The 21,767-nt window shown below is 38.0% G+C and overlaps 1 protein-coding gene and 2 pseudogenes across 3 annotated transcripts in view; all 3 read right to left on the reverse strand.

The window, feature by feature from the left end:
- The window catches only part of FAF1 (Fas associated factor 1), a 466,200-nt gene that overhangs the window by 270,858 nt on the left and 173,575 nt on the right, over positions 1 to 21,767 (reverse strand). For all 3 annotated transcript variants that reach the window (XM_081816911.1, XM_081816912.1, XM_081816913.1), the window contains exon 4: positions 4,583 to 4,674. In XM_081816911.1, the coding sequence (XP_081673037.1) occupies positions 4,583 to 4,674 (92 nt within the window). The remainder of the gene's footprint in view (positions 1 to 4,582; positions 4,675 to 21,767) is intronic.
- On the reverse strand, positions 5,958 to 13,247 carry LOC102725787 (elongation factor 2 pseudogene; annotated as a pseudogene).
- Positions 11,976 to 14,778, reverse strand: LOC102726083 (cytochrome b-c1 complex subunit 7 pseudogene; annotated as a pseudogene).

Genomic DNA, 21,767 nt, shown 5'->3' on the forward strand with positions numbered 1-21,767 from the left:
CTTTTACATCAACATGGATGGGACTGGAGGAGATTATGCTAAGTGAAATAAGTCAAGCAGAGAAAGTCAATTATCATATGGTTTCACTTATTTGTGGAACATAAGGAATAACATGGAGGACATTAGAAGAAGGAAGGGAAAAATGGGGAGGGGGAATCGGAGGGAGAGATGAACCATGAGAAACTATGGACTCTGAGAAACAAACAGGGTTTTAGAGGGGAGGGGGGAGGGGCGATTGGTTAGCCCAGTGATGGGTATTAAGGAGGGCACGTACTGCATGGAGCACTGGGTGTTATACGAAAACAATGGATCGTGGATCACCACATCAAAAACTAATGATGTATTGTATGGTGACTAACATAACATAATAAAATTAAAAAAAAAAAAATCCCAGAAAGCTACAGGACATTACCAATGAATTTGAAGTTGAAAGAAACTTCTCTAAACACTCAATTATAAAATTATTGTCACATCAAAAGGTGATCAAAGAGTGTGCAACAAACCTAAAAGTGGGGGGGAAAAAAAAAGTATTACAGAGATGCGTCAGGCAGTTAATGCAAATACTTTATTTTTCTGCCTTTTATGATGTTTGAGGTATATTTTAGCTTTGTGAAATTTGTAATTCGTTGTGATTTATCTCCTTATTCTCATTAAATACTCATCACTTTTGTGTCTAAAAAAAAAAAAAAAAAACACTGGGAAGGCTATAGAGAAACAATGTCCTCAGGAAGGCAGGTTTCAGTCAGATGAAGATGGTGAAAGGAATGTGCAGGGAGAGGTTAACAACAGAGGGAATCTGGCTACTGATAAAATTAGTTCCACAGGGAATAGCAAACAGGTTTCAGGTATTGTAAACGAAAAAGGATAGAGACAGATATGGCCTATGCAGAAACTACGGAAATTTGAGTGAGGGGTGATATGAGAATCTTAAGACTCCTTGCAGTGACTGGCATAAACAGTGGGAAAAGAAGTAATAAAATTAGTCCTGGTTTAATCAAACAATAATATTAAGGCTGCAAGTGTTGGAAAGCAAGTGGAGTGAATGTCTAGGAATCTCTCTTAACCCTGCAGATGGAAGTAGAGACAGGAGGCTGATCTTACCCAAACATAAAACATGAGGAACTCATTCTTGATCCCTCCACAAGAAGGTTCATCTTACTAAGTACACAGTCTTACTCCATGGACATTGGGACTTCGTTTGACTAATATTAGCTATATGTTAAGTAAAAATACCCTTACTATTTGCAATGTACTCTGACATCTTCTATTCTATTTCTTTGTTTTTGTTTTTTTTTTTTAAAGATTTTATTTATTTATTTGAGACAGAGAGAATGAGAGAGACAGAGAGCACATGAGAGGGGGGAGGGTCAGAGGGAGAAGCAGGCTCCCTGCCGAGCAGGGAGCCCAAAGCAGGACTCGATCCAGGGACTCCAGGATCATGACCTGAGCCAAAGGCAGTCGCTTAACCAACTGAGCCACCCAGGCGTCCTCTATTTCTTTTTTTTAATGCTGACTATAACCCACTCAATTCACTTCACAACCCATTAATGTATTTGTAACCCATGATCTGCAAAAAAACTGCAGTAGGCAATTACTCATAATTTCACCTTTAAGTTCCGAATCTTTATATCAAATATTTGTAAGTCCTTTTGGAAGTGATCTGTGTTACCTCTCTAGAGTTAACATGCAAACAAAACACACGCATATGTACATAGGAAAATTATTTTTTACCTTTCTATCTTTCATTATTTTAACTGTTGGATTACTGATAAATGTTTACTCTTACTACTTGATCAAGTCACTACTGTCCTTTTGCTACACCACCATCCAAAGATTTTCCACTAAATCTTCCCCCTTAAATCACATACGGAATGATTATATAAATGGATACTTCCTTTAAGTCATTCATTCATCCATTCCACAAACATTTACTCATGGGACTATGATAGAAATTGCTGGGATGGGAACCTAATTTTATAGAGGCCTGTTAGAGAAAGTAATGTTTAAACTGAGACCTGAAGGATAAAATAGAGCCACCCATGTGAAGAACTGGGGGCAAAGCATTCCAAGCAGTGGAAGGTACGGGTAAAGATATAAAGTGCTTGGTTCTATTAGAAGAATTAAAAGGGGATTTCTATGGCTGCATCATGGAAAGTGAGAGTAAGAAAGGCTGAAGATGAGGTTGCAGAGGTGAATAGTGCATAAAAATACAATGCCTTTTGAACCATGGTGAGTAGCTTGAATTTTATTCAAAGTGCAGTAAAAAACTGTTTTAACAGGAGAGTGATATAATTCAATTTATGTTCTTAAAAGATCATTCTGGCTGCTGTGTGGAGAATGTAAGGAAGAACCCAGGAAAGGAAGCTGGAAAAACAATGATGAAGCTATTACACTGGTCCAGGCAAAAGATGCTAATGGCCTAGATTAGGCAGCATGATAAAAATGCTGAAAAGTGACCATAGTTGACATATATTTTGGAGACAGAAGCTATAGGACTTACCAATGGATTAGGTGTTGTTTGAAATGGGAAAAGACTGGATGGCCATATTTTTGGATTCAGCAGTGGCTATACAGTGCTGCTGTTTACTGGGGGGAAACTGGTAGAGAAATGGTATGGAAAGGAAAACCAAGAGCTCCATTTTAAACACGCTAACCTTAAGATGTCATAAGGTATGCAAGTACCAAAGTGAATTACCAGTTTGGATACATGAATTCACAGAAGTATAACCTGGAAATATAAATTTGGGAGCAATCAGAAAATTAATGGCATAGGAATAGCAGAAATCACCTTAGGGAAAAGAGTACATAGAAATAAGTAACTGAAAATATTGTTGGTGACAAAAGACTATGTTCAAATATTAGGACAGACAGCTTTAAGAAAATTTTCAAAATAATTGCCTTTCTCTTTACAAACTACTGAAAATGCCATGTGCAAATGATTCATATCCATAGATTTCTCAATAAATGAATAAATGATGCAGCCATATAAACTAATGCATTTTAGTGTTTTATTTCTGCCGAGGTTGTTGATTTACTCAGATAGCATTTCTTTTTATTTTTTAACCTATGTTTCAATTACAACAGCCATGTAGCACAAGGGGTCAGCAAACTATGCCTATGGGACAAATCTATCCCACTGCCTATTTTTATACGGCCTACGATGTTAAGGATGATTTTTACATCTTTTAAATGGTGGGGGAAAAAAATCAAAAGAAGAGTATCTCATGATATGTGAAATTACATAAAATTCAAATTTCTGTGTCCACAAATAAAGATGTATTGGAAAACAGTCATGGCTCACTCTTTCACATATGGCCTACGGTTCCTTTCACACTACAACAGCAGAACTGAGTAGCTACAATGAGACTGTACTGCCCACAAAGGCTAAAATATTTATAACCTGGTTCTGTATAGAAAGTCTGCTGACCCCTAAAATAGTACATCACTAACTTCTACCTAAATTTATTAATATCTTGCTAATGTGAAATTCACATAAATATCTTATTGAAATACTCCAAACAGGGCACCTGGGTGGCTCAGTCATTAAGCGTCTGCCTTCGGCTCAGGTCATGATCCCAGAGTCCTGGGATCGAGTCCCACATCGGACTCCCTGCTCGGCAGGAAGCCTGCTTCTCGCTCTCCCACTCCCCCTGCTTGTGTTCCTGCTCTCGCTGTCTCTCTCTCTGTCAAATAAATAAATAAAATCTTTAAAAAAAAAAAAAGAAATACTCCAAACATCTCCATATACCAAATGAACTCACATATATTTATAAGCACAATGTCTACCAGAAGTCACTGAAAAAGAACTGAACCAAAAGTTGAAGGTTCTAAGTTTATGCCTAGATATTGAAATATCAAGTTAGTAACTATGAAAAGATTTGATAATTATTTGCACTTCAAACATCTAAAACTTTAGCGTTAATTCATTTCTTTCCTTCCCTCCCCACTTTCTCTGTCAGACAAAGAAACAGAATGTGAAATATTTAATACCTGAGGCTGCTACTGGGTCCTTGAGAACAGCAACTACTGCCTTAAAATTGCAACACTTTATAAAAATTCTTAAAGTACAATTCATCCCATGTACTTGCCACTACCCAAGTAAACAAAGATTCTTACCATTAAATTTTCCAAGTTTAAAAAAATGTCTTATTATTATCTTTGTTCCATTATCAATATTGACATACATGTATACATTGTATATGACTTCTTTCAGGCCAGTAAGTAATTGTTCAGTAAATTATTATTCCAGGGCACTTACTGACACCCTATGAGGTTTGATAAAAAAGTAAAAGCTCTCAAAAAAGAGTACCAAACTAACTCCTATATTAACAGTTAGAAATAGGAAAAACATGCCATATAGTGTTCTCATTTACATACCTAACTCATTCATAACTATTGTTGGTTTACCATGAAAATGTTTTAACTTGAAAAACACTGTTGGCTGATTCCTTAAACTAAGTTACTATTACCAAAATCTACTTCTGTCATATGTAACAAAACTAATAAAAACCAATTTTTATATATCATTTAGTCAATTGCATGACTTAACTTTCTTTTTTTTCTAGGCAATTAAGAAACTCACACTGTCTTCCACATCTCCGGTCTTCCAGCCTTTCAACAGCATTTTAGACACAGGTATCTGAAGTTCATTTTCTAGAATCTGTTTAATCTCTCCTGTATAAATAAGAAAAGACTGAATATTACTAACAAAATAATGCAATCAACATTTGTCCATATCCAGGGCTACCAATAATATTAGGAATATGGTACACAGTCAATGACATTTGTCTGATGAATAAATAAGAAAATTTCCATATTCCAAACTTCAAATCTTTTTTTTTTTTAAGATTTTTTTTTTTTAATTTATTTGAGAGAGAGAATGAGAGAGAGAGAGCATGAGAGGGGGGAGGGTCAGAGGGAGAAGCAGACTCCCTGCCGAGCAGGAAGTCCGATGCGGGACTCGATCCCAGGACTCCAGGATCATGACCTGAGCCGAAGGCAGTCGCTTAACCAACTGAGCCACCCAGGCGCCCCCCAAACTTCAAATCTTAAACAAATGTTGCCCCTTTGAAGAACTCAGGCTTCAAGATTAATTATGACAAAAGACTCTACAATTAATTAACTAATTAATTACATAGCTTTTTAAAAGAAATAGATACCAGTGATTGGGGCTTTGATTAGAAACAACGTATTTTAAACCAATCAACTGACAATACCACTATGTGCTCAGCATGTGGTAGGAATAGCAGGTAAAGTATAAAACTTGAAGTGGTATAGTATAAGCAAAGCAGATTTTAGAATGAAGATTTGGGTCTTGAAGAAATCGAATATCTATTCTTAGTTTTTGTATCATAAAATGGAGAATAATATTGCCTTTCTTAACTATTTCCAGGGTCTAAGGATAAAAGGAAATAACATCCATGAAAGCAGCTGAAAAATAAAGCCAATGTATATAATCTAGAAGACAATTTAAATTATGTTAAAGAGAAAAGCAACAGAATTTCGAAAAGAAAAAAAAATGTATTGAATAAGTAGAGAAGACTTTATGTGAGAGATGAGACTTAAACCCAGAATGAAGGATAGCTGGGTTGTGAAGGAGAGCCACACCAAAAGTTATTCTATTCAGTGAAGACAAAAGACTTAAAGGTAAAAAGGCAAAAATGAACATGATGCTAATGAAAAACAGTGAGGAATCAAAATTTTCCCAGTGCTCCACAAATTATTTTTCAGGAATCAAGTCTACTTATAAATCAATCAGCTAATTTCTAGAACTACAGTATATTAAGCAGATTGTTGAATCAGAATATAAAAGTATTGCATATATCTACTTCTATTAGGTTGCTGCTAATCCAGCCTTTTTTAAAAAAAACTTTATTTTTAAAAGTATACTTTTTCATACTTTATTTTTAGAGAGAGCGCATGAGCAGGGAAAGGGGCAAAGGGAGAAGGAGAGAATCTTTTTTTTTTTTTCACCACCATAACAAATTTATTATTCCAATGGCACTAATACAGCTGGAGGTGCTCACGGTGACACCGCACAGTTTCCTGCCTTCTAGCTTCTGTCCAAAGAGAAAGGTCTACCTGCTTGTTCCTTCCCCCTTTCTGGGGGGAAAATCCACTACGGACCATTTACCCAAATAAACCTCTTAATGCGTTTTTTTTTTTTTTTCTTGGACATTTGAGTTTCTGAAATGGAAAAAAGTGTTGAGTGTCCCATGCCGCCTCCCCCACCCCCACCGGCCAAATAAGTCCCTGCTGCCAGGGCATTTCTGTTGCCTCTGAAATCTTGAAATAAATATCGAAAGAAATGGCATCAAGTGTTCACATTGAGTGATGGCACTGAGTGGGCCCCAGAACCTGTCAGGTAGAGCATCCCCGTGGACAATCTCAAGGTGTTATGGAGAGTGCGAGGGCTTGTTGCTGTGGTCGATCGTCAGCCGGATACAGTGCTGAGTCCCATCTGGGGTAGTGGGAGGCAGGGGAGGGCTGCCTACAATTTGTCCAGGGCCAGGATGCCTTCCTTCAGGCCTTTGCGCTTGCGTGTTTCGGCCACCACCTGGCTGGGGCGGCTGGTGTTGTCGAAGGGATCCCCCAGCAGGATCTGCCAGTGGTCAAAAACGCATTGGGGGAAGGCCTGGCCGCCAGTATTGGACCTCAGGTCAGCAGTGAAGCCAAAGGACTCATTCACGGGCAGAGAGGCCTTCATGACAAACATGCGGGTGCTGGCCACCTGGGACTCCTCAAACACCTGACCCCGCTTCCTGTTCAGGACACCGTAGATGCCACCAACCACTTGTTCCGGACACTGAATCTCCACAAGGTAGATGGGCTCCATAAGCTGGAGCTGGGCAGTCAGCACACTAGCGTAGACGCAGCGCCAGGCAGTGGGGATGATCTGTGCCCCCCGTGCTGGATGGCGTCCACATGCAGGGTCACGTCGTGGACATCAAAGCGCACACCACACATATTCTCTTCACACAGAGCCCCCTCTTTGGTGGCCCACTGGAAGCCAGCTACCATGCTATCCTGATCTCATTGAGGTACTGCACACCCTTGGTGATGTCTGTGAGGACATTGGGGCCAGCGCCGTCGGGCCGAAGCACCAGATCTTGCGGGCCTCAGCCACATCCCACTCATACTTCTCGGCCAGATAGTGGGCCTGCTGCTTGAGCTCCTGCCAGGCGGACACCTCGCCCTTGTCAATGTCCTCAGCCAGGCCGTCAGGGAAGGGCCGTGCCTTCATGTACAGCCGGTTGTGCTTGTTGGGGAACTTGGACAGGCAGAGCACATTCGACTCCTCCCTGACAGTCTCACCATAGAAGACTACGTGGTCAGATTTCTTAATGGGAATGCAGGCATGGTCCTCCTCCAGGTCCTTCAGACAGATCTCCAGGTATAGCTCCCCAGCCCCTGCAATGATGTGCTCTCCAGACTCCTCAGTGATGCACTGCACCATAGGGTCTGACTTGGACAGCCATCTCAGACCCTCCTCCACTAGCTTGGGAAGGTCAGCTGGATTCTTGGCCTCCACAGCGACCCAGACGACAGGGCTCATGCTGAACTTCATCACCCGCATGTTGTGGGCATGCTCAAAGGTAGTGATGGTGCCAGTCTTCACCAGGAACTGGTCCACACCCACCAGACCCACAATGTTCCCACAAGGCACATCTTCAATGGGCTCCACCTAACGGCCCATCATCAGGATTGTCCTCTGGATGGGTTTCAGGTACAGGTCCTCCTTCTTCCCAGGGGTGTAGTTGGGTCTCATGATCCGGACCTTCAAGCCAGTGGACACCAGCCCAGAGAACACACAACCGAAGGTGTAGAACCGACCTCTGTGGGAGGGAGAGAATCTTAAGCAGCCTTCATATCCAGCATGGAGCCTGATGCAGGCTCAATCTCACAACCCTGAGATCATGACCCGAGCCAAAATCAAAAGTCGGACACTTAACTTACTGAGCCACCCAGGTGCCCCCAGTCTATACTTTTAGATTAACATATAATTCAACCCCATTTATAATAAGTGATTAAATACTGAAAAAAACTGATTGTTATATATTAAAAGAGGAAAAATAATTCCATGCTGAAGGAAAAGGAAAAAAACTTAGGCTACACAAGTACTATGGAAATACAGTTGCCAAAGTAAGCAGTGCTACAATCAAACACTTCATGGCCTTAGTGACAAAGTTTTACTTCCCCAAAGAAAATTCCTGTCTGGGCACTTTTGATAGTGATTAAACATCATAATATATTTTACAAGCACAAACTTTTATCAACTTTGGACTTCAAAAAAATGTCACTGCTGACAAAGAATTGTTCTTTTATGGAAATGGTAGAAAAAATAAGCCATACTTTTTATATCAAATATATATAAACATTGCCTTTTCGTTTATGGCTAAGGTTGGTATTTCTAGAGCTGTACTTGTCTGGAATTGAGCTTATGCTCTTGCAAGTCTGCCCATTGCTTTCCTCTTAGAAACCAATCTTCACCTGACACTTCTATAGACTCCTGGAGATACTCTTAGCATTCACAACCTGAAAGAAGTTTCTTAAAGAAAAAACAAAAAGATCTTATGTTGAAGTTGCAGTTACTCTTTGCAACAAGCTTGGGTAACATACAAAAAGTCTAATTCCACAGGTAGAGAAGAATAGAAAATGAAACCAGAATCTTGACAGCAACCCGATTTCCTCATATTTTAAAAACTTATTCTGTTGGTCTCAATTTCTTCTTCTGTAAAGTGGGGATAATTATAGTACCAACACTTCATTGGGTTGCTGCATTAAATCACATAAGACATGGAAATATTTTATATTAGTATGTGTCTCAAAAAATGTTGGTTATTTTGATTTGTATTAACTAAGGTAATACACACATAAATGTCTAGCATAGTACCTGGCCAGTATAGATTCTAAATAAACAGTAGTTATTGTTTTAGGGATATCCAAAATAATATAGGTCAGTGAAGTACTAGAATGCAGCAAGTTTCAGAGCCAGTATTCATATCTGGGTCTGCCTGACACCAAAGATCTTAACACAAGATGGCACTGCCACTACAGCATCCTAATATGTTACTTGGAAAAATGAAGCTATGCAGATGTCATTAAGAGCAGTCCACTGAATTTGCAAACCATATGTCTGATAAGGAGTTAATATCCAAAATATATAAAGAACTCACAACACAATAGTAAAACACACACACACACACACACAATCCAATTAAAAATGGGTAAGCATGGGGCGCCTGGGTGGCTCAGTCAGTTAAGCGTCTGCCTTTGGCTCGGGTCATGATCTCAGGGTCCTGGGATTGAGCCCTGCATTGGGCTCTGCACTCAGTGGGGAGTCTGCTTAAGGATTCTCTCCCTCTTCTCTGTCCCTCCCCCTTGTTCTTACTCTCTAAAATAAACAAAATAAATCTTTAAAAACAAATGGGCAAAGGACCGGAACAGATATTTTTCCAAAAAAGATATACAAATGGCCAAGAGGTAAATGAAAAGGTGCTCAGCATCACTAATTATTAGGGAAATGCAAGTCAAAACCACAATGAGATATCACCTCATGCCTATTAGAATGGCTACTATCAAAAAGACGAGCGATAATAAATGCTGGCAAAGATGTGGAGAACAAGGAACCCTTGTACACTGCTGGTAGAATTGTAAATTAGCACAACCACTAGGGAAAACAGCATGGAGGGTCCTCAAAAAATTAAAAACAGAACTACCATATGATCCAGCAATATATTCAAAGGAAACAAAAACACTATGTCAAAGAGATATCTACATCCTCATGTTCATAGAAGCATTATCTACAATAGCCAAAATACTGAAGCAACCTAAGTGTCCACTGATGGATGAATGAATAAAGAAGTTATGATGTATGTGTACATTTCAATATTCAAACGTAAAAAAGAAGAAAATCCTGCCATTTTTGATAACAGGAACAGATCTTGAGGGCATTATGCTAAGTCAAAGAAGTCAGATATAGAAAGGCAAGTACTATATATCTCACTTATATGAGGATCTAAAAAAAGAAAGAAAGAAACACACAGAAAAAGAGATCAGATTTGTAGTAACTAGAAGTGGAGAGTTGGGAAATGGATGAAGGTGTTCAAAAGATACAACTTCCAGTTATAATATAATAAGCACTGGGGATATATCACAAAAAGATACTCATACCCCTTTGAAACAAAAACCTCCCACCCAACCACTGATCTTCCTTCTCACTCTAAAGATTAGTTCTGTTACCTTTTATGCCTGGGTTCTTTTGCTCTGCATAATGTTTTTGACATTCATCTACACTGTTGTGTGTATCAATAAGGTTCTTTTTCATTATTTAATAGTATTTCATTATTTTGTAAGGTAGGCAGCTTCTGAAATCACTTCCAATGCTCCCCACCCTCATGGTATTCATGCTGTTTGTAATTCCCTCTCCCATGAGTATGAGCTGTACCAAGTTACTTCTAATGAAGAGAATATAATAATGGTGATGGGATGTGACTTCTGAAATCAGTTTTAAGACTATGGTTTCCATCTTGCTAGCACCCTCTCTCTTGCCCTTTACTTGTTCTGATGAAACCAACTGCCTTGTAAACTGGTATAGAGAGAGGCAAACATAGTAAGGAACAGAGGGCAGCCTCCAACCAAGAGTGAGTGAAGAGCTGAGTCTCGGCTCAACAGCCAACATGGAAATGAATCCTGTCAGCAACCACAACAGTGATCTCAAAAGTTTATACTTCCTTAGTTGAGCCTTGAGATGACATACTAATTGCAGCCCATAAGAGACCAGCTAAACCATGCCTGGATTCCTCATCTACACAAACTGTGAGATAACAAATTGTTTTCTTAAATCACTAAATTTTGAGTCATTTGTTACAACAAATAAAATACATATGGATATTGCACAATTTATATATTCTGCTGATAAACATCTGTTTTTTTCCCTACTGCAAATAAAGCTACTATGAACATTGTGTAAACCCTTTTGTAAATATGTGTTGATTTCTCTTGAATAAATACCTAAGAATGGAATTGCTAGACTGTATGATTAACTTTATTTTAAAAACTGCCAAACTGTTTTCCCAAGTGATTATACCATCATGAATCCCACCAAAGTTCCAATGGCTGCATATCACTATCAACAAAAAGAATTTTCTGTCTTTTTAATTTTAGTCATTCCAGTGGCTGTGGTTTCTAACTATGGTTTTAATTTGTATTCTCTGATGATTAATAATAACTAATGACACTGATCATCTTTTTTGTGTGCTTAATGGCTATTGCCTATCTTCTATAAAGCACTGAATAGATGCGTTACAAGTGGACCTTGCATTGTTCTTAATCTTAAGGGGGGGAAGAATTTAGTCTTTAATTATCAAGTATATTAGTTGTATGTTCTTCAGCAATGTGCTTTATGAGGATGACAAAGTTTCCCTCTGTTCTTACTAGTTGTGAGTTTTTTTATTTTACAACATGAATGGGCATTAAGTGCTTTTTCCTCCACCTACTAAAATGATCAGATGAATTTTCTCATTTATTATTCTAATAGGGTGAATTACAAGAATGATTTATAAGCTGCTAAACAAGCTTTGCATTCCTGAATAAACTGACTTGACCATGAGGTATATTATATACATGTGTATTTTATTATATTTTACTGAATTCAACTTGCAAATATTTTTTTAAGATTTTATTTATTTATATTTGAGAAAGAGTGAGCAAGAGAGTGCACGAGCGGGGTGGGGGCAGAGGGAGAGAGACAAGCAGACTCAATGTTGAGTGCAGAGCCCAACTTGGGGCTTCATCTCATGAATCTAAGATCATGACCTGAGCCAAAATCAAGAGTTGGACCTTAACCAACTGAGCCACCCAGGCACCCCAACCTGCAAATATTTTGTAAAGAATTTCTGCCTCTATAATTTTAAGAAATATTGGTCTGTACTTTTCTTTTCCTGTAATGTCTTTGTCTGGTTTTAGTATTAGAGTAATGCTGATTTCATGAAATGAATTAGGAAATACATTATCCTTTCTCTATTTATGAATGATTGCTAGTATTTCTTCCTTAAATATTAGATAGACTTTACCAGTGAAGTCATCTAATATTGGGATTGCTGTCTGGGAAGGTTTTTGATTATCAATTCAATTTATATATTTGATGCACACCTATTCAGATTTTTTATTTTTTCTTCTGTTGGCTGTAATCTGTACCTTTAAAATAGTCTTTATAGCTTCTTAAAGTTTGATATATCTTTTAAATTTACTGGCATAAATTTGTTCTTGATGTTGCCTTATAACCCATTTAACATCTAAAGGTTCCTTTCATTTCCAATATGAACAACTTGTGCTTTCGTTCTTTTGTTCTTATTCACAGTATCAAGTGAATTATCAATTTTATTCATCTACTCAAAAAACAGCTGTAAGTTTTATTTATTTTGTTCATTTTCTCTAATATTTATCCATTTTCTGCTTTATTGATTTCTGTTTGTGTGTATACACATATATAATTTGCTTCCTTCTATAGTTACTTTGGAATTTTATTTGCTCTTTAAAAAAATTCTTAACAGCTTTATTGTAATTGACATGAAATAAACTGCACATATTTAAAATCTACAATCTCATAAGTTTTGATAAATATATCCAAAAAGTGAAATTCATCATACGCAAGTTTGTAGGTTTATGCATAAAAAGGTTTTTTATGCCCCTTGGTAATTCCTCTACACTCTCCTTACTTCATCCCCAGAGAACTGCTAATTTGATTTCTGTAACTATGGTTTAGTTAGAATTATCTATGATTTTATATAAATGGAACTGCATTAATATACTTTTTAAATCTGGCTTCTTTCATTCAAAAAAGTCTGAGATTCTCCCACATTGTTGTGTGTAACAACAGTCCATTTCTTTTATTTCTAAGTAGTACTACATTATATAGATATACAACAAAGTGTTTATCCATCCACTGGTTTATGGGCAGTTGGGGTTATCTATAGTTTGGTGCTTTTACAAATACATTGCCATAAACAATAATGTACATGTCTTCATAGACATGCTTTCACTTCTTTTGGGTAAATACCTAGAAGAGGAATGGTCATTGTATAATAACTTTGTAGAAAACTGTCAAACTCTTTCCTGAAGTGGTTTCTACTGTGTTATCTTCAAATTTACTAATCTTTTCTTTTTCACCATCTGTTAATCTTACCTGGTAAATTTTTCATCTCAGACATCATGGTCTTCATCTCTAGACACTCAGTTTGGGCCATTTTAACATTTTCAATGACTTATTATTTTAAATCTTTTCTTTTTTATTTTTTTATAATTACATTAGACATTTATTTAAAGTAATACATTTGCAGCTCAAATAGTTCTAAATTGTACATTTCACGTTTACCCAACTTCTTAAAAATATTTGTAGGACAGCTGCTACCACAGATTTCAATTCCATGATTATTTCTTTGCCCATTCTTCTCTTTTATTTCCCAAATAACTTCTTTCAGATATGGTTCAAAGTAGAATTTATCCTCTTCATATTTTATCCACTGCTCTTTAGGCAAAATCTGCTGCCTCATAGGCAGGTCCAGTGCTCTCTTAATGCGAAACATCCTGTCGTTATAAAGGTTCTCAAGAAGACTTCTTATGGCCTCTTTCACAACATCATTCTCAAATATCACCTTGCACTAAACCCAGTTTACTGAACTCTGCCACCACAGGCAACCACAGGCTTGCTCACATTTTTTACCCTTCTCCTCTCTCTTTTAAATGTAAGCATAAGAAAGCTATAAAAACTATTTTAAAATGTCCATACCTGCTAATTCCAACATCTATGTCAGTTCTGAGTTGTTTTTAATCTCTCTCCTCATTATGGGCCAGGTTTTTCTGAATCTTTGAATGCCTGGCAATTTTTATTGGATGCCAGACATTGTGGATTTTACCTTGATGGGTACTGAATATTTTTTTATTCCTATATTCTTGGGCTTTGTTCTAAAATGCAGGTAAGTTACTTGGAAACAGTTCAATGTGCTTGGGTCTTTCTATTAAGATGTCAGTGAGTATCAACCAAGTAGTACTTAATCTAAAGCTAATTATTCCTCGTTACCAATGCAAAAGCCTTGAATACTCTATCCAAGCTTCATGAATTATGAGGTTTTCTTCTCTAGCTTGTGAGCACAGATACTATTCCTAATAGTATTCCTTCTAAGCCTTTTGGGTGGTTTATTTAGCTGTTTTAGGAGTGAAGGTAAATCTTGTTGCTATAAGTCAAAGGAGGGGAGGGGACACTTTTCCTACTTCTTAGTAGAAGGGCTGATCATTGCTTTTAGAACTTTCTTCTTTTGTAATTAAGCATTTGAACCACAAATTTCCCTCTCAATACCACTTTGTCAGCATCAAACAATGTTGGTATGCCATGTTTCCATCTTAATTTAGTTCACAATATTTTCTAATTTCTTTTGTGATTCCTTCTTTGACCTAGTTTATTTAGAAATATGTTAATTTCCAAATACATCAGGATTTTCCAGACTCTTGATTTCTATTAATTCCACTATTGTTAGAGAACACACTTCACATGATTTTTAAACTTTTAGTGACTTATTTTATGGCTGAGTATATTTTATGCCTTAATGAATGTACCAATTGCATATGAAAAGAACGTGTATTTTGCTGTGATTATGAGGAGTCTTCACACTTCAAATAGATCAAACTGGTTGATATGTTGTTCGTATTTGCTGTTGGCCTGAACATTTACTATGAGAAAGGAGTGCTGTAATCTCCAATTACCACTGTGGGTTTGTCCATTTCTCATTTCAGTTCTATCAGGTTTTGTTTCATATACTTTCCAACTCTGTTATTAGACATGTGCACATTTTTTTTAATTTTATTTATTTATTTGACAGAGAGAGACACAGCGAGAGAGGGAACACAAGCAAGGGGAGTAGGAGAGGGAGAAGCAGGCTTCCCACGGAGCAGGGAACCCGATGCAGGGCTTAATCCCAAGACCCTGGGATCATGACCTGAGCCGAAGGCAGACACTCAATGACTGAGCCACCCAGGCGCCCCAGACACGGGCACGTTTATGATACCATGTCTTTGTGATGACTGTGATGAGTTGCCATTTTCATCACAAAATGTCTCCATTTGGCCTTAATAATAATCCTTGTCCAGAAGTACTTCATTTAATATTAACATAATACAATAATGTTACTAACGTAACATTTCATATCCTGATTAGCATTTTCCTATATATATTTTAATATTATACTTTATATTTAAAGTGGGTTTCTTTTACATATATTTGGTTTTCCTTTTTTATCCACTCTCACAACCTCTACCTCCTAATAAGAATGTGAGATAGGGGAGCCTGGGTGGCTCAGCCAGTTGAGCTTCTGACTCTTGGTTTCCGCTCTGATCATGATCTCAGAGGGTCAAGGGATTGAGCTGCATCGGAATCCCAGCTCGGTGCACGGTAAGCTTGGGAGTCTTTCCCTCTTCCTCTTCCTCCCCTTTTACCCCTCCCCATATGTGTGCACACATGTGCATGCTCTCTCTAAAATAAATAAATAAAATCTAAAAAAAAAAAAGAAAAAGAAAGAAAAGAATGTGAGATAATTTATATAAATTGTATTCATGGCCTTATTGTTTTATATTCATCCTATCTTATTTTTTATTTTGGTATTTCTTTCTACCTTCATTTGAATTTATTATTTTTAGGTATTCCATTTCATTTCAACCCTTGGCTTAATAACTATAATCTGCATTTCACTGTTTTAGTGATTGCTCTTGGGTTTACAATTTGCATTTTTATTTATTTTTTAAGTAGGCTCCTCGCCCAGTAGGGAGCCCAACACAGGGCTTGAACTCATGACCCTGATATCAAGACCTGAGCTGAGATCAAGAGTCAGACGCTTAACCAAATGAGTCACCCCGGCACCCCAATATGCATTTTTAACTTAACACAGTCTGCCTTCAAATAATATAGGACTTGTCTTATAACAGTATACTTATATTCTCTTTTCCTGTTGTGTGTTTTCATACATTTACTTCTATATAATTCATAAATGCCACAATATACTGTAATTACTTTCACTTTTCAAATGTCTCTCTTTTTAAAAAATTATAAATAAAAAATTTCTCATATGTACCCAAATATTTACAATTTCTGGTGCTCTTCATTTATTTGTGTTGATCTAATTTTCCATCTGTTATCATTTCCTTTCAGCCTAAGGAACTTCCTTTAACATTTCTTGTAGCTTCTGTTTGTGTGAAAAATATATTTAGTCTTCATTTCTGAAAGATACTTTTGTTGGATATAGCATTCTAAGTTAACATTTTATTCCTTTAGCACTTGAAAATATCATTGATTATCTCCTGGCTTGCACTTCTTCTGATAAGAATTCTGTAATCATTATTTTTAAATGTTTCCCTATGTGCAATGTGTCTGTTTTCTCACCTCTGACTACTTTTTAAATTTTTTGTGCTACTGATTTTCAGCAATTTTATTATGATGTACCTTGATATGGTTTCCTTTGAGTTACTCCTGATGGAGTTACTAAGCTGCTTATATCTGTGAGTTTATATTTTTCATGAAATTTGGGTAGTTTTCTGCTGTTCTTTCTTTAAAATTTCCCCCTTTCTAACTAGCCCCTCTAGTTCAGGAACTTTACTCACACATACATTAGACCACTCTTTATGTCCCCCAAGGGTCACTCAGGCTCCATTCCACTATCTACCTCCACTCCTACATAAAGCAAAAATACAAATACAAAATATATTTGCTGTGTGCACTTCACTTTGCATTGTTTTTATTGCTATGTTCTCAAATTCATTGATCTTTTGTCAACAGCATCTAGCCTCTTAACTCCTTTTGGGTAAACGTTATACTTTAGCTCTAGAATTTCCATTTGGTTAATTTTCAGTATTTTTCATTTCTTTCCTCATTGCATTCTTGATTTCCTTTAAACTCTTAAGAATAGTTATAATAACTTTTAAATCATCATCTCCTAACTCTATTATTTTTACCACTGATGTATTTTTATTTTCAAATTTTTCTTCAGGTTATGAATCACTTTTGGCTACTTCTCATGTCTACTAGTTTTTTGTGGTTTTTTTCTTAAGATTTTATTTATTTGACAGAGAGAGACACAGTGAGAGAGGGAACACAAGCAGGGGGAGTGGGAGAGGGAGAAGCAGGCTTCCTGTGGAGTGGGGAGCCCGATGCAGGGCTTGATCCCAGTAACCTGGGATCATGACCTGAGCCCAAGGCAGACACTTAATGACTAAACCACCCTGGCACCCCTCATGTCCACTAGTTTTTGACTAAATACCATTCATCATGAAAATTACATTAATGAGTGTCTACACTTAGTGGTGTGCCTTTAAAGAGTGTAGAAGTTTATTCTGACAGGCCCTTAATTTTCACCCATATCAGGCTGATCCTTTTTAGACTCCTTTACAACATTTTTAGGATGGATCTAAAGCAGTGATTCTCAAGAGTATAGTTCACAGATTCCTGGGATTTCTTGAGACTGATTGTACAAAAGTAATGCTAAGTAAAATTGCGGGCAAATCAAAGTAGTGGTGCTAAGGAGCACCTGGGTGACTCAATTGGTTTAAGTATCTGACACTTGATTTTGGATCAGGTCATGATTTCAGGGTGGTGAGATAGAGCCCATGTCAGGCTCCTCAAACAATGTGGAGTCTACTTGAGATTCTCTCTCTCCCTTTTCCACTGTCCCTTCCTCGGCTTGTACACTCTCTAAATAAATAAATAAATAAAATCTTTAAAAAAAACAAAAACAAAAACAAAATTTGGGGCGCCTGGGGTGCAGTCAGTTAAACGTCCAACTCTTGGTTTCAGTTCAGGTCATGATCTCAGGGTCATGAGATTGAGCCCCCACACTGGGCTCCACGCTCAGCTCCCAGTCTGCTTAAGACACTCACTTCCTCTCCCTCTGCCCCTTCCCCCTGCTCTTGCTCTCTCTCAAATAAATAAATAATAAGAAATAAAAAGTAGTGGTGCTAAGCTGAACTAGTAGTCACTGTATTGCATACTAATAAATACTTGTATTTAAAAAAAAAGCCATGAAGTAAAAAAAATTATTATTTGTATCAAATCTTGGTGCTTTTAATATTATGTGTGATGAAACTGGAAGCACCCATAAGGCATTTCTGCTACATACTAAAGCACAACCGTTGTACTGAGGAAAAGGACATGTTTACACTTGAGGTGAACTGTTTTTTCAAAGAACACCATTTTTACTTGAGCAAATGATGTCACACTATGTTATTCAGAGTTGACATTTTCTTAAAAAAGGAACAAAGTAAACCTGTCAATTCAAGGAAAACAAATGACAACTTTTTGTCAATGACAAAATTTGAGCCTTCAAACTAAATTCCAAATTTTTAAAAAATCTGTATATGTCATTATGAGCTTTACAACTTCCCCTTACTTAAAATACTTTTCTGTGAGATCAGTGATATTAATAAATGTGATTTACTGATATCATATAATGCCATGTTTCAATATTTGGTTGATCTAACTGAACCAGTATTTTCCAAATAACTATTTTTTTTACTCATTGTGGCATTATTTTTATTTATTTTATTGATTGATTTTTTATTTTTTTGGTGAACACTATTAACATTTTTTTTTAATCATCCAGTTACCCCATCCCTCAACTCCTCTCCCTTCTGTAACCCTCGGTTTGGTTTCCAGAGTCCAGAATCATGCATGGTTTGTCTCCCTCTCTGATTTCTTCACATTCAGTTTTCCCTCCCTTCCCCTATGGTTCTCCACGCTATTATGTTCCACATATGAGTGAAACCATGTAATAATTGTCTTTCTGTGCTTGACTTATTCCACTTAGCATAATACCCTCCAGTTCCATCCATGTCAATGCAAATGGTGGGTATTCATCCTTTCTGATGGCTGAGTAATATTCTATTGTATATATGCACCACATCTTCTTTATCCATTCATCTGCTGAAGAACATCTCGGCTCCTTCCACAGTTTGGCTATTGTGGACATTGCTGCTATGAACATTGGGGTGCAGGTGCCCCTTCTTTTCACTACATCTATATCTTTGGGGTAAATACCCAGTACTGCAATTGCTGGGTGGTAGGGTAGCTCTATTTTTAACATCTTGAGGAACCTCCATACTGTTTTCCAGAGTAGCTGTACCAACTTGCATTCCCACCAACAGTGTAAGAGGGTTCCCCTTTCTTCACATCCTCGCCAACACTTGTTTCCTGTCTTGTTAATTTTCGCCATTCTAACCAGTGTAAGATGGTATCTCATTGTGGTTTTGATTCATATTTCCCTGATGGCTAGTGATGTTGAACATTTTTTCATCTGTTTGTTAGCCATTCGTATGTCTTCTTTGGAGAAGTGTCTATTCATGTCTTCTGCCCATTTATTGACTGGATTATTTGTTTTTTGGGTGTTGAGTTTGAGAAGTTCTTTTTTTTTGTTTTGTTTTGTTTTGTTTTGAAGATTTTACTTCTTTATTTGACAGACAGAGAGACACAGCAAGAGAGGAAATACAAGCAGGGGGAGTGGGAGAGGGAGAAGCAGGCTTCCCGCTAAGCAGAGAGCCCGACATGGGGCTCGATCCCAGGACCCTGGGATCATGACCTGAACTGAAGGCAGAGGTTTAACAACTGAGCAACCCAGGTGCCCCAAGTTTGAGAAGTTCTTTATAGATCTTGGATACCAGCCATTTATCTGTACTGTCATTTGCAAATATCTTCTCCCATTCCGTGGGTTGCCTCTTTGTTTTGTTGACGGTTTCCTTTACTATGCAAAAGCTTTTTATCTTGATGAAGTCCCAAAAGTTCATTTTTGCTTTTGTTTCCCTTACCTTTAGAGACGTGTCTTCAAAGAGGTCACTGTGTCCAATGTTGAAGAGGTTACTGCCTATGTTCTCCTCAGGATTTTGATGGATGCCAAAATACTCAACAAGATCCTAGCCAATGGGATCCAACAGTACATTAAAAGGATTATTCACCATGACCAGGTGGGGTTTATCCCTGGGATGCAAGTGTGGTTCAACATTTGCAAATCAATCAATGTGATAGATCACAAGGGCAGAGCAAGATGGCGGAGGAGTAGGAGACCTGGATTTCGTCTGGTCTCAGGAATTCAGCTGGATAGGGATCAAACCATTCTGAACACCTACAAACTCAACAGGAGATCGAAGAAAAGAATAGCAACAACTCTGAACAGAAAAGCGACCACTTTCTGGAAGGTAGGATGTGCGGAGAAGTGAATCCGAGGCAATATTCAGGAGGATAGATGGCGGGGGAGGGGGCCTCCATCGGCCACTTCTGGCAAGTGATAGAGAAGCAGAGCACAAAATCAGAACTTTTAGAAGTCTGCTCCGCTGAGGGACGTCGCTCCAGTGGCTAAGCAGGGGGTGGAACCCTCGTGGGACAGTGTGGTCTCAGGACCCTTGGGGTCACAGAAAGACCAGGGGTGCCTGAGAGCAGCAGACCTCCTGGGTTTCGGAGCGGGGAAGCTGGCTGCAGAGATGGAGCAAAGGAGCGGGCTCTCAGCTCGGGGTTGCCATAAACCATGATCCGCGGCACAGTCGGGCCACTGCTCCTCCAGCAGGGACCCAACAAGTGGCAGATCTGGGAAGACTCCCCTTCCTCCCTCGGGAGAAGCGGCGCGGGAGCACACCACAGGGATCTGCTGGGTTTGGAGACTCCACATGCGGTCGGGTGCCAGAGACAGAAACGCTTGGTCACAGGCCAGGTGAGCGCGAAAAACTCCGGAGTGTGGCCGGAGACCGGGGAGACGGGAGTGATTGACTGCTTTTCTCTGGGGGCTCACTGAGGTGCGGGGCGCCGAGTTCTCGGCTCCTCCGGAACGGAGATTGGGAGGTCACCATTTTCACTCTCGTCCTCCAAAGCTGTACCGAAAGCTTGCAGAGAACAAAAGCTCCCGAGAGCAAACCCAAGCAGATTACTTTGGGGCAATTCCGCCTCCGGCAAAGACATTTGGGAACCACGGCAATAGGCCCCTCCCCCAAAAGATCAGCGAGAACAGCCAGCCAAGACCAAGTTTACCGACCAATTAGAACAACAGAACTCCAGCGCTAGGGGAATAATGCACATGGAATCCATGGCTTTTTTACCACGATTCTGTAGTCTTTCAAAGTTAATATTTTTTTGAACTTTTTGTTTTTTGAATTTTCTTTTTCCCTTTTTCAACCAACATCATATCAATCCCTTTTTTAAAAAAACATTTTTATTTTTCATTTTTAGAGTCATACTCTATCCCTTCATAGTAGTTACCCTTATTTTTGGCATATATATATATAAGTTGTTCTCTCTTTAATTGAGAGTTTCTTCTAACAGATCAAAATATACCCTAAATCTCTAATGTATGGCTTTGTTCTATTCTCCTACCTGATCACATTCTCTCCCTTTTTTTTTTAAATCCTCTTCTTTCTTTTTTCAAACAACTTCTTATCAATTCTTTTTATAAGATTTTTTATAATTTTCATCTTTACAATCATATTCCATCCCTTCATCATACCAATGCTTATTTTTGTACATATATAAGTTTTTCTTTCTTTAAAATTTTGGGAGGCACTTTCTTCTAACAGACCAAATACACCCAAAATCTAGTGTGTGGCACTGATCTATGCACCAGCCTGATCATATTTGATCATATTCTGGGTTTTTTGTTTTGTTCTGTTTTTGTTTGGTTTTATCTTTTTCTTTTTCTTTTTTTTTTCTTTTTCTTTTTTCTTTCTTTCCCTTTCTTTTCCCCAGGCTTCAG

The sequence above is a fragment of the Leptonychotes weddellii genome, chromosome 4 (genome assembly GCF_054177405.1).
Source record: "Leptonychotes weddellii isolate Sample4059 chromosome 4, ASM5417740v2, whole genome shotgun sequence".
In the NCBI taxonomy this organism is placed as follows: Eukaryota; Metazoa; Chordata; class Mammalia; order Carnivora; family Phocidae; genus Leptonychotes; species Leptonychotes weddellii.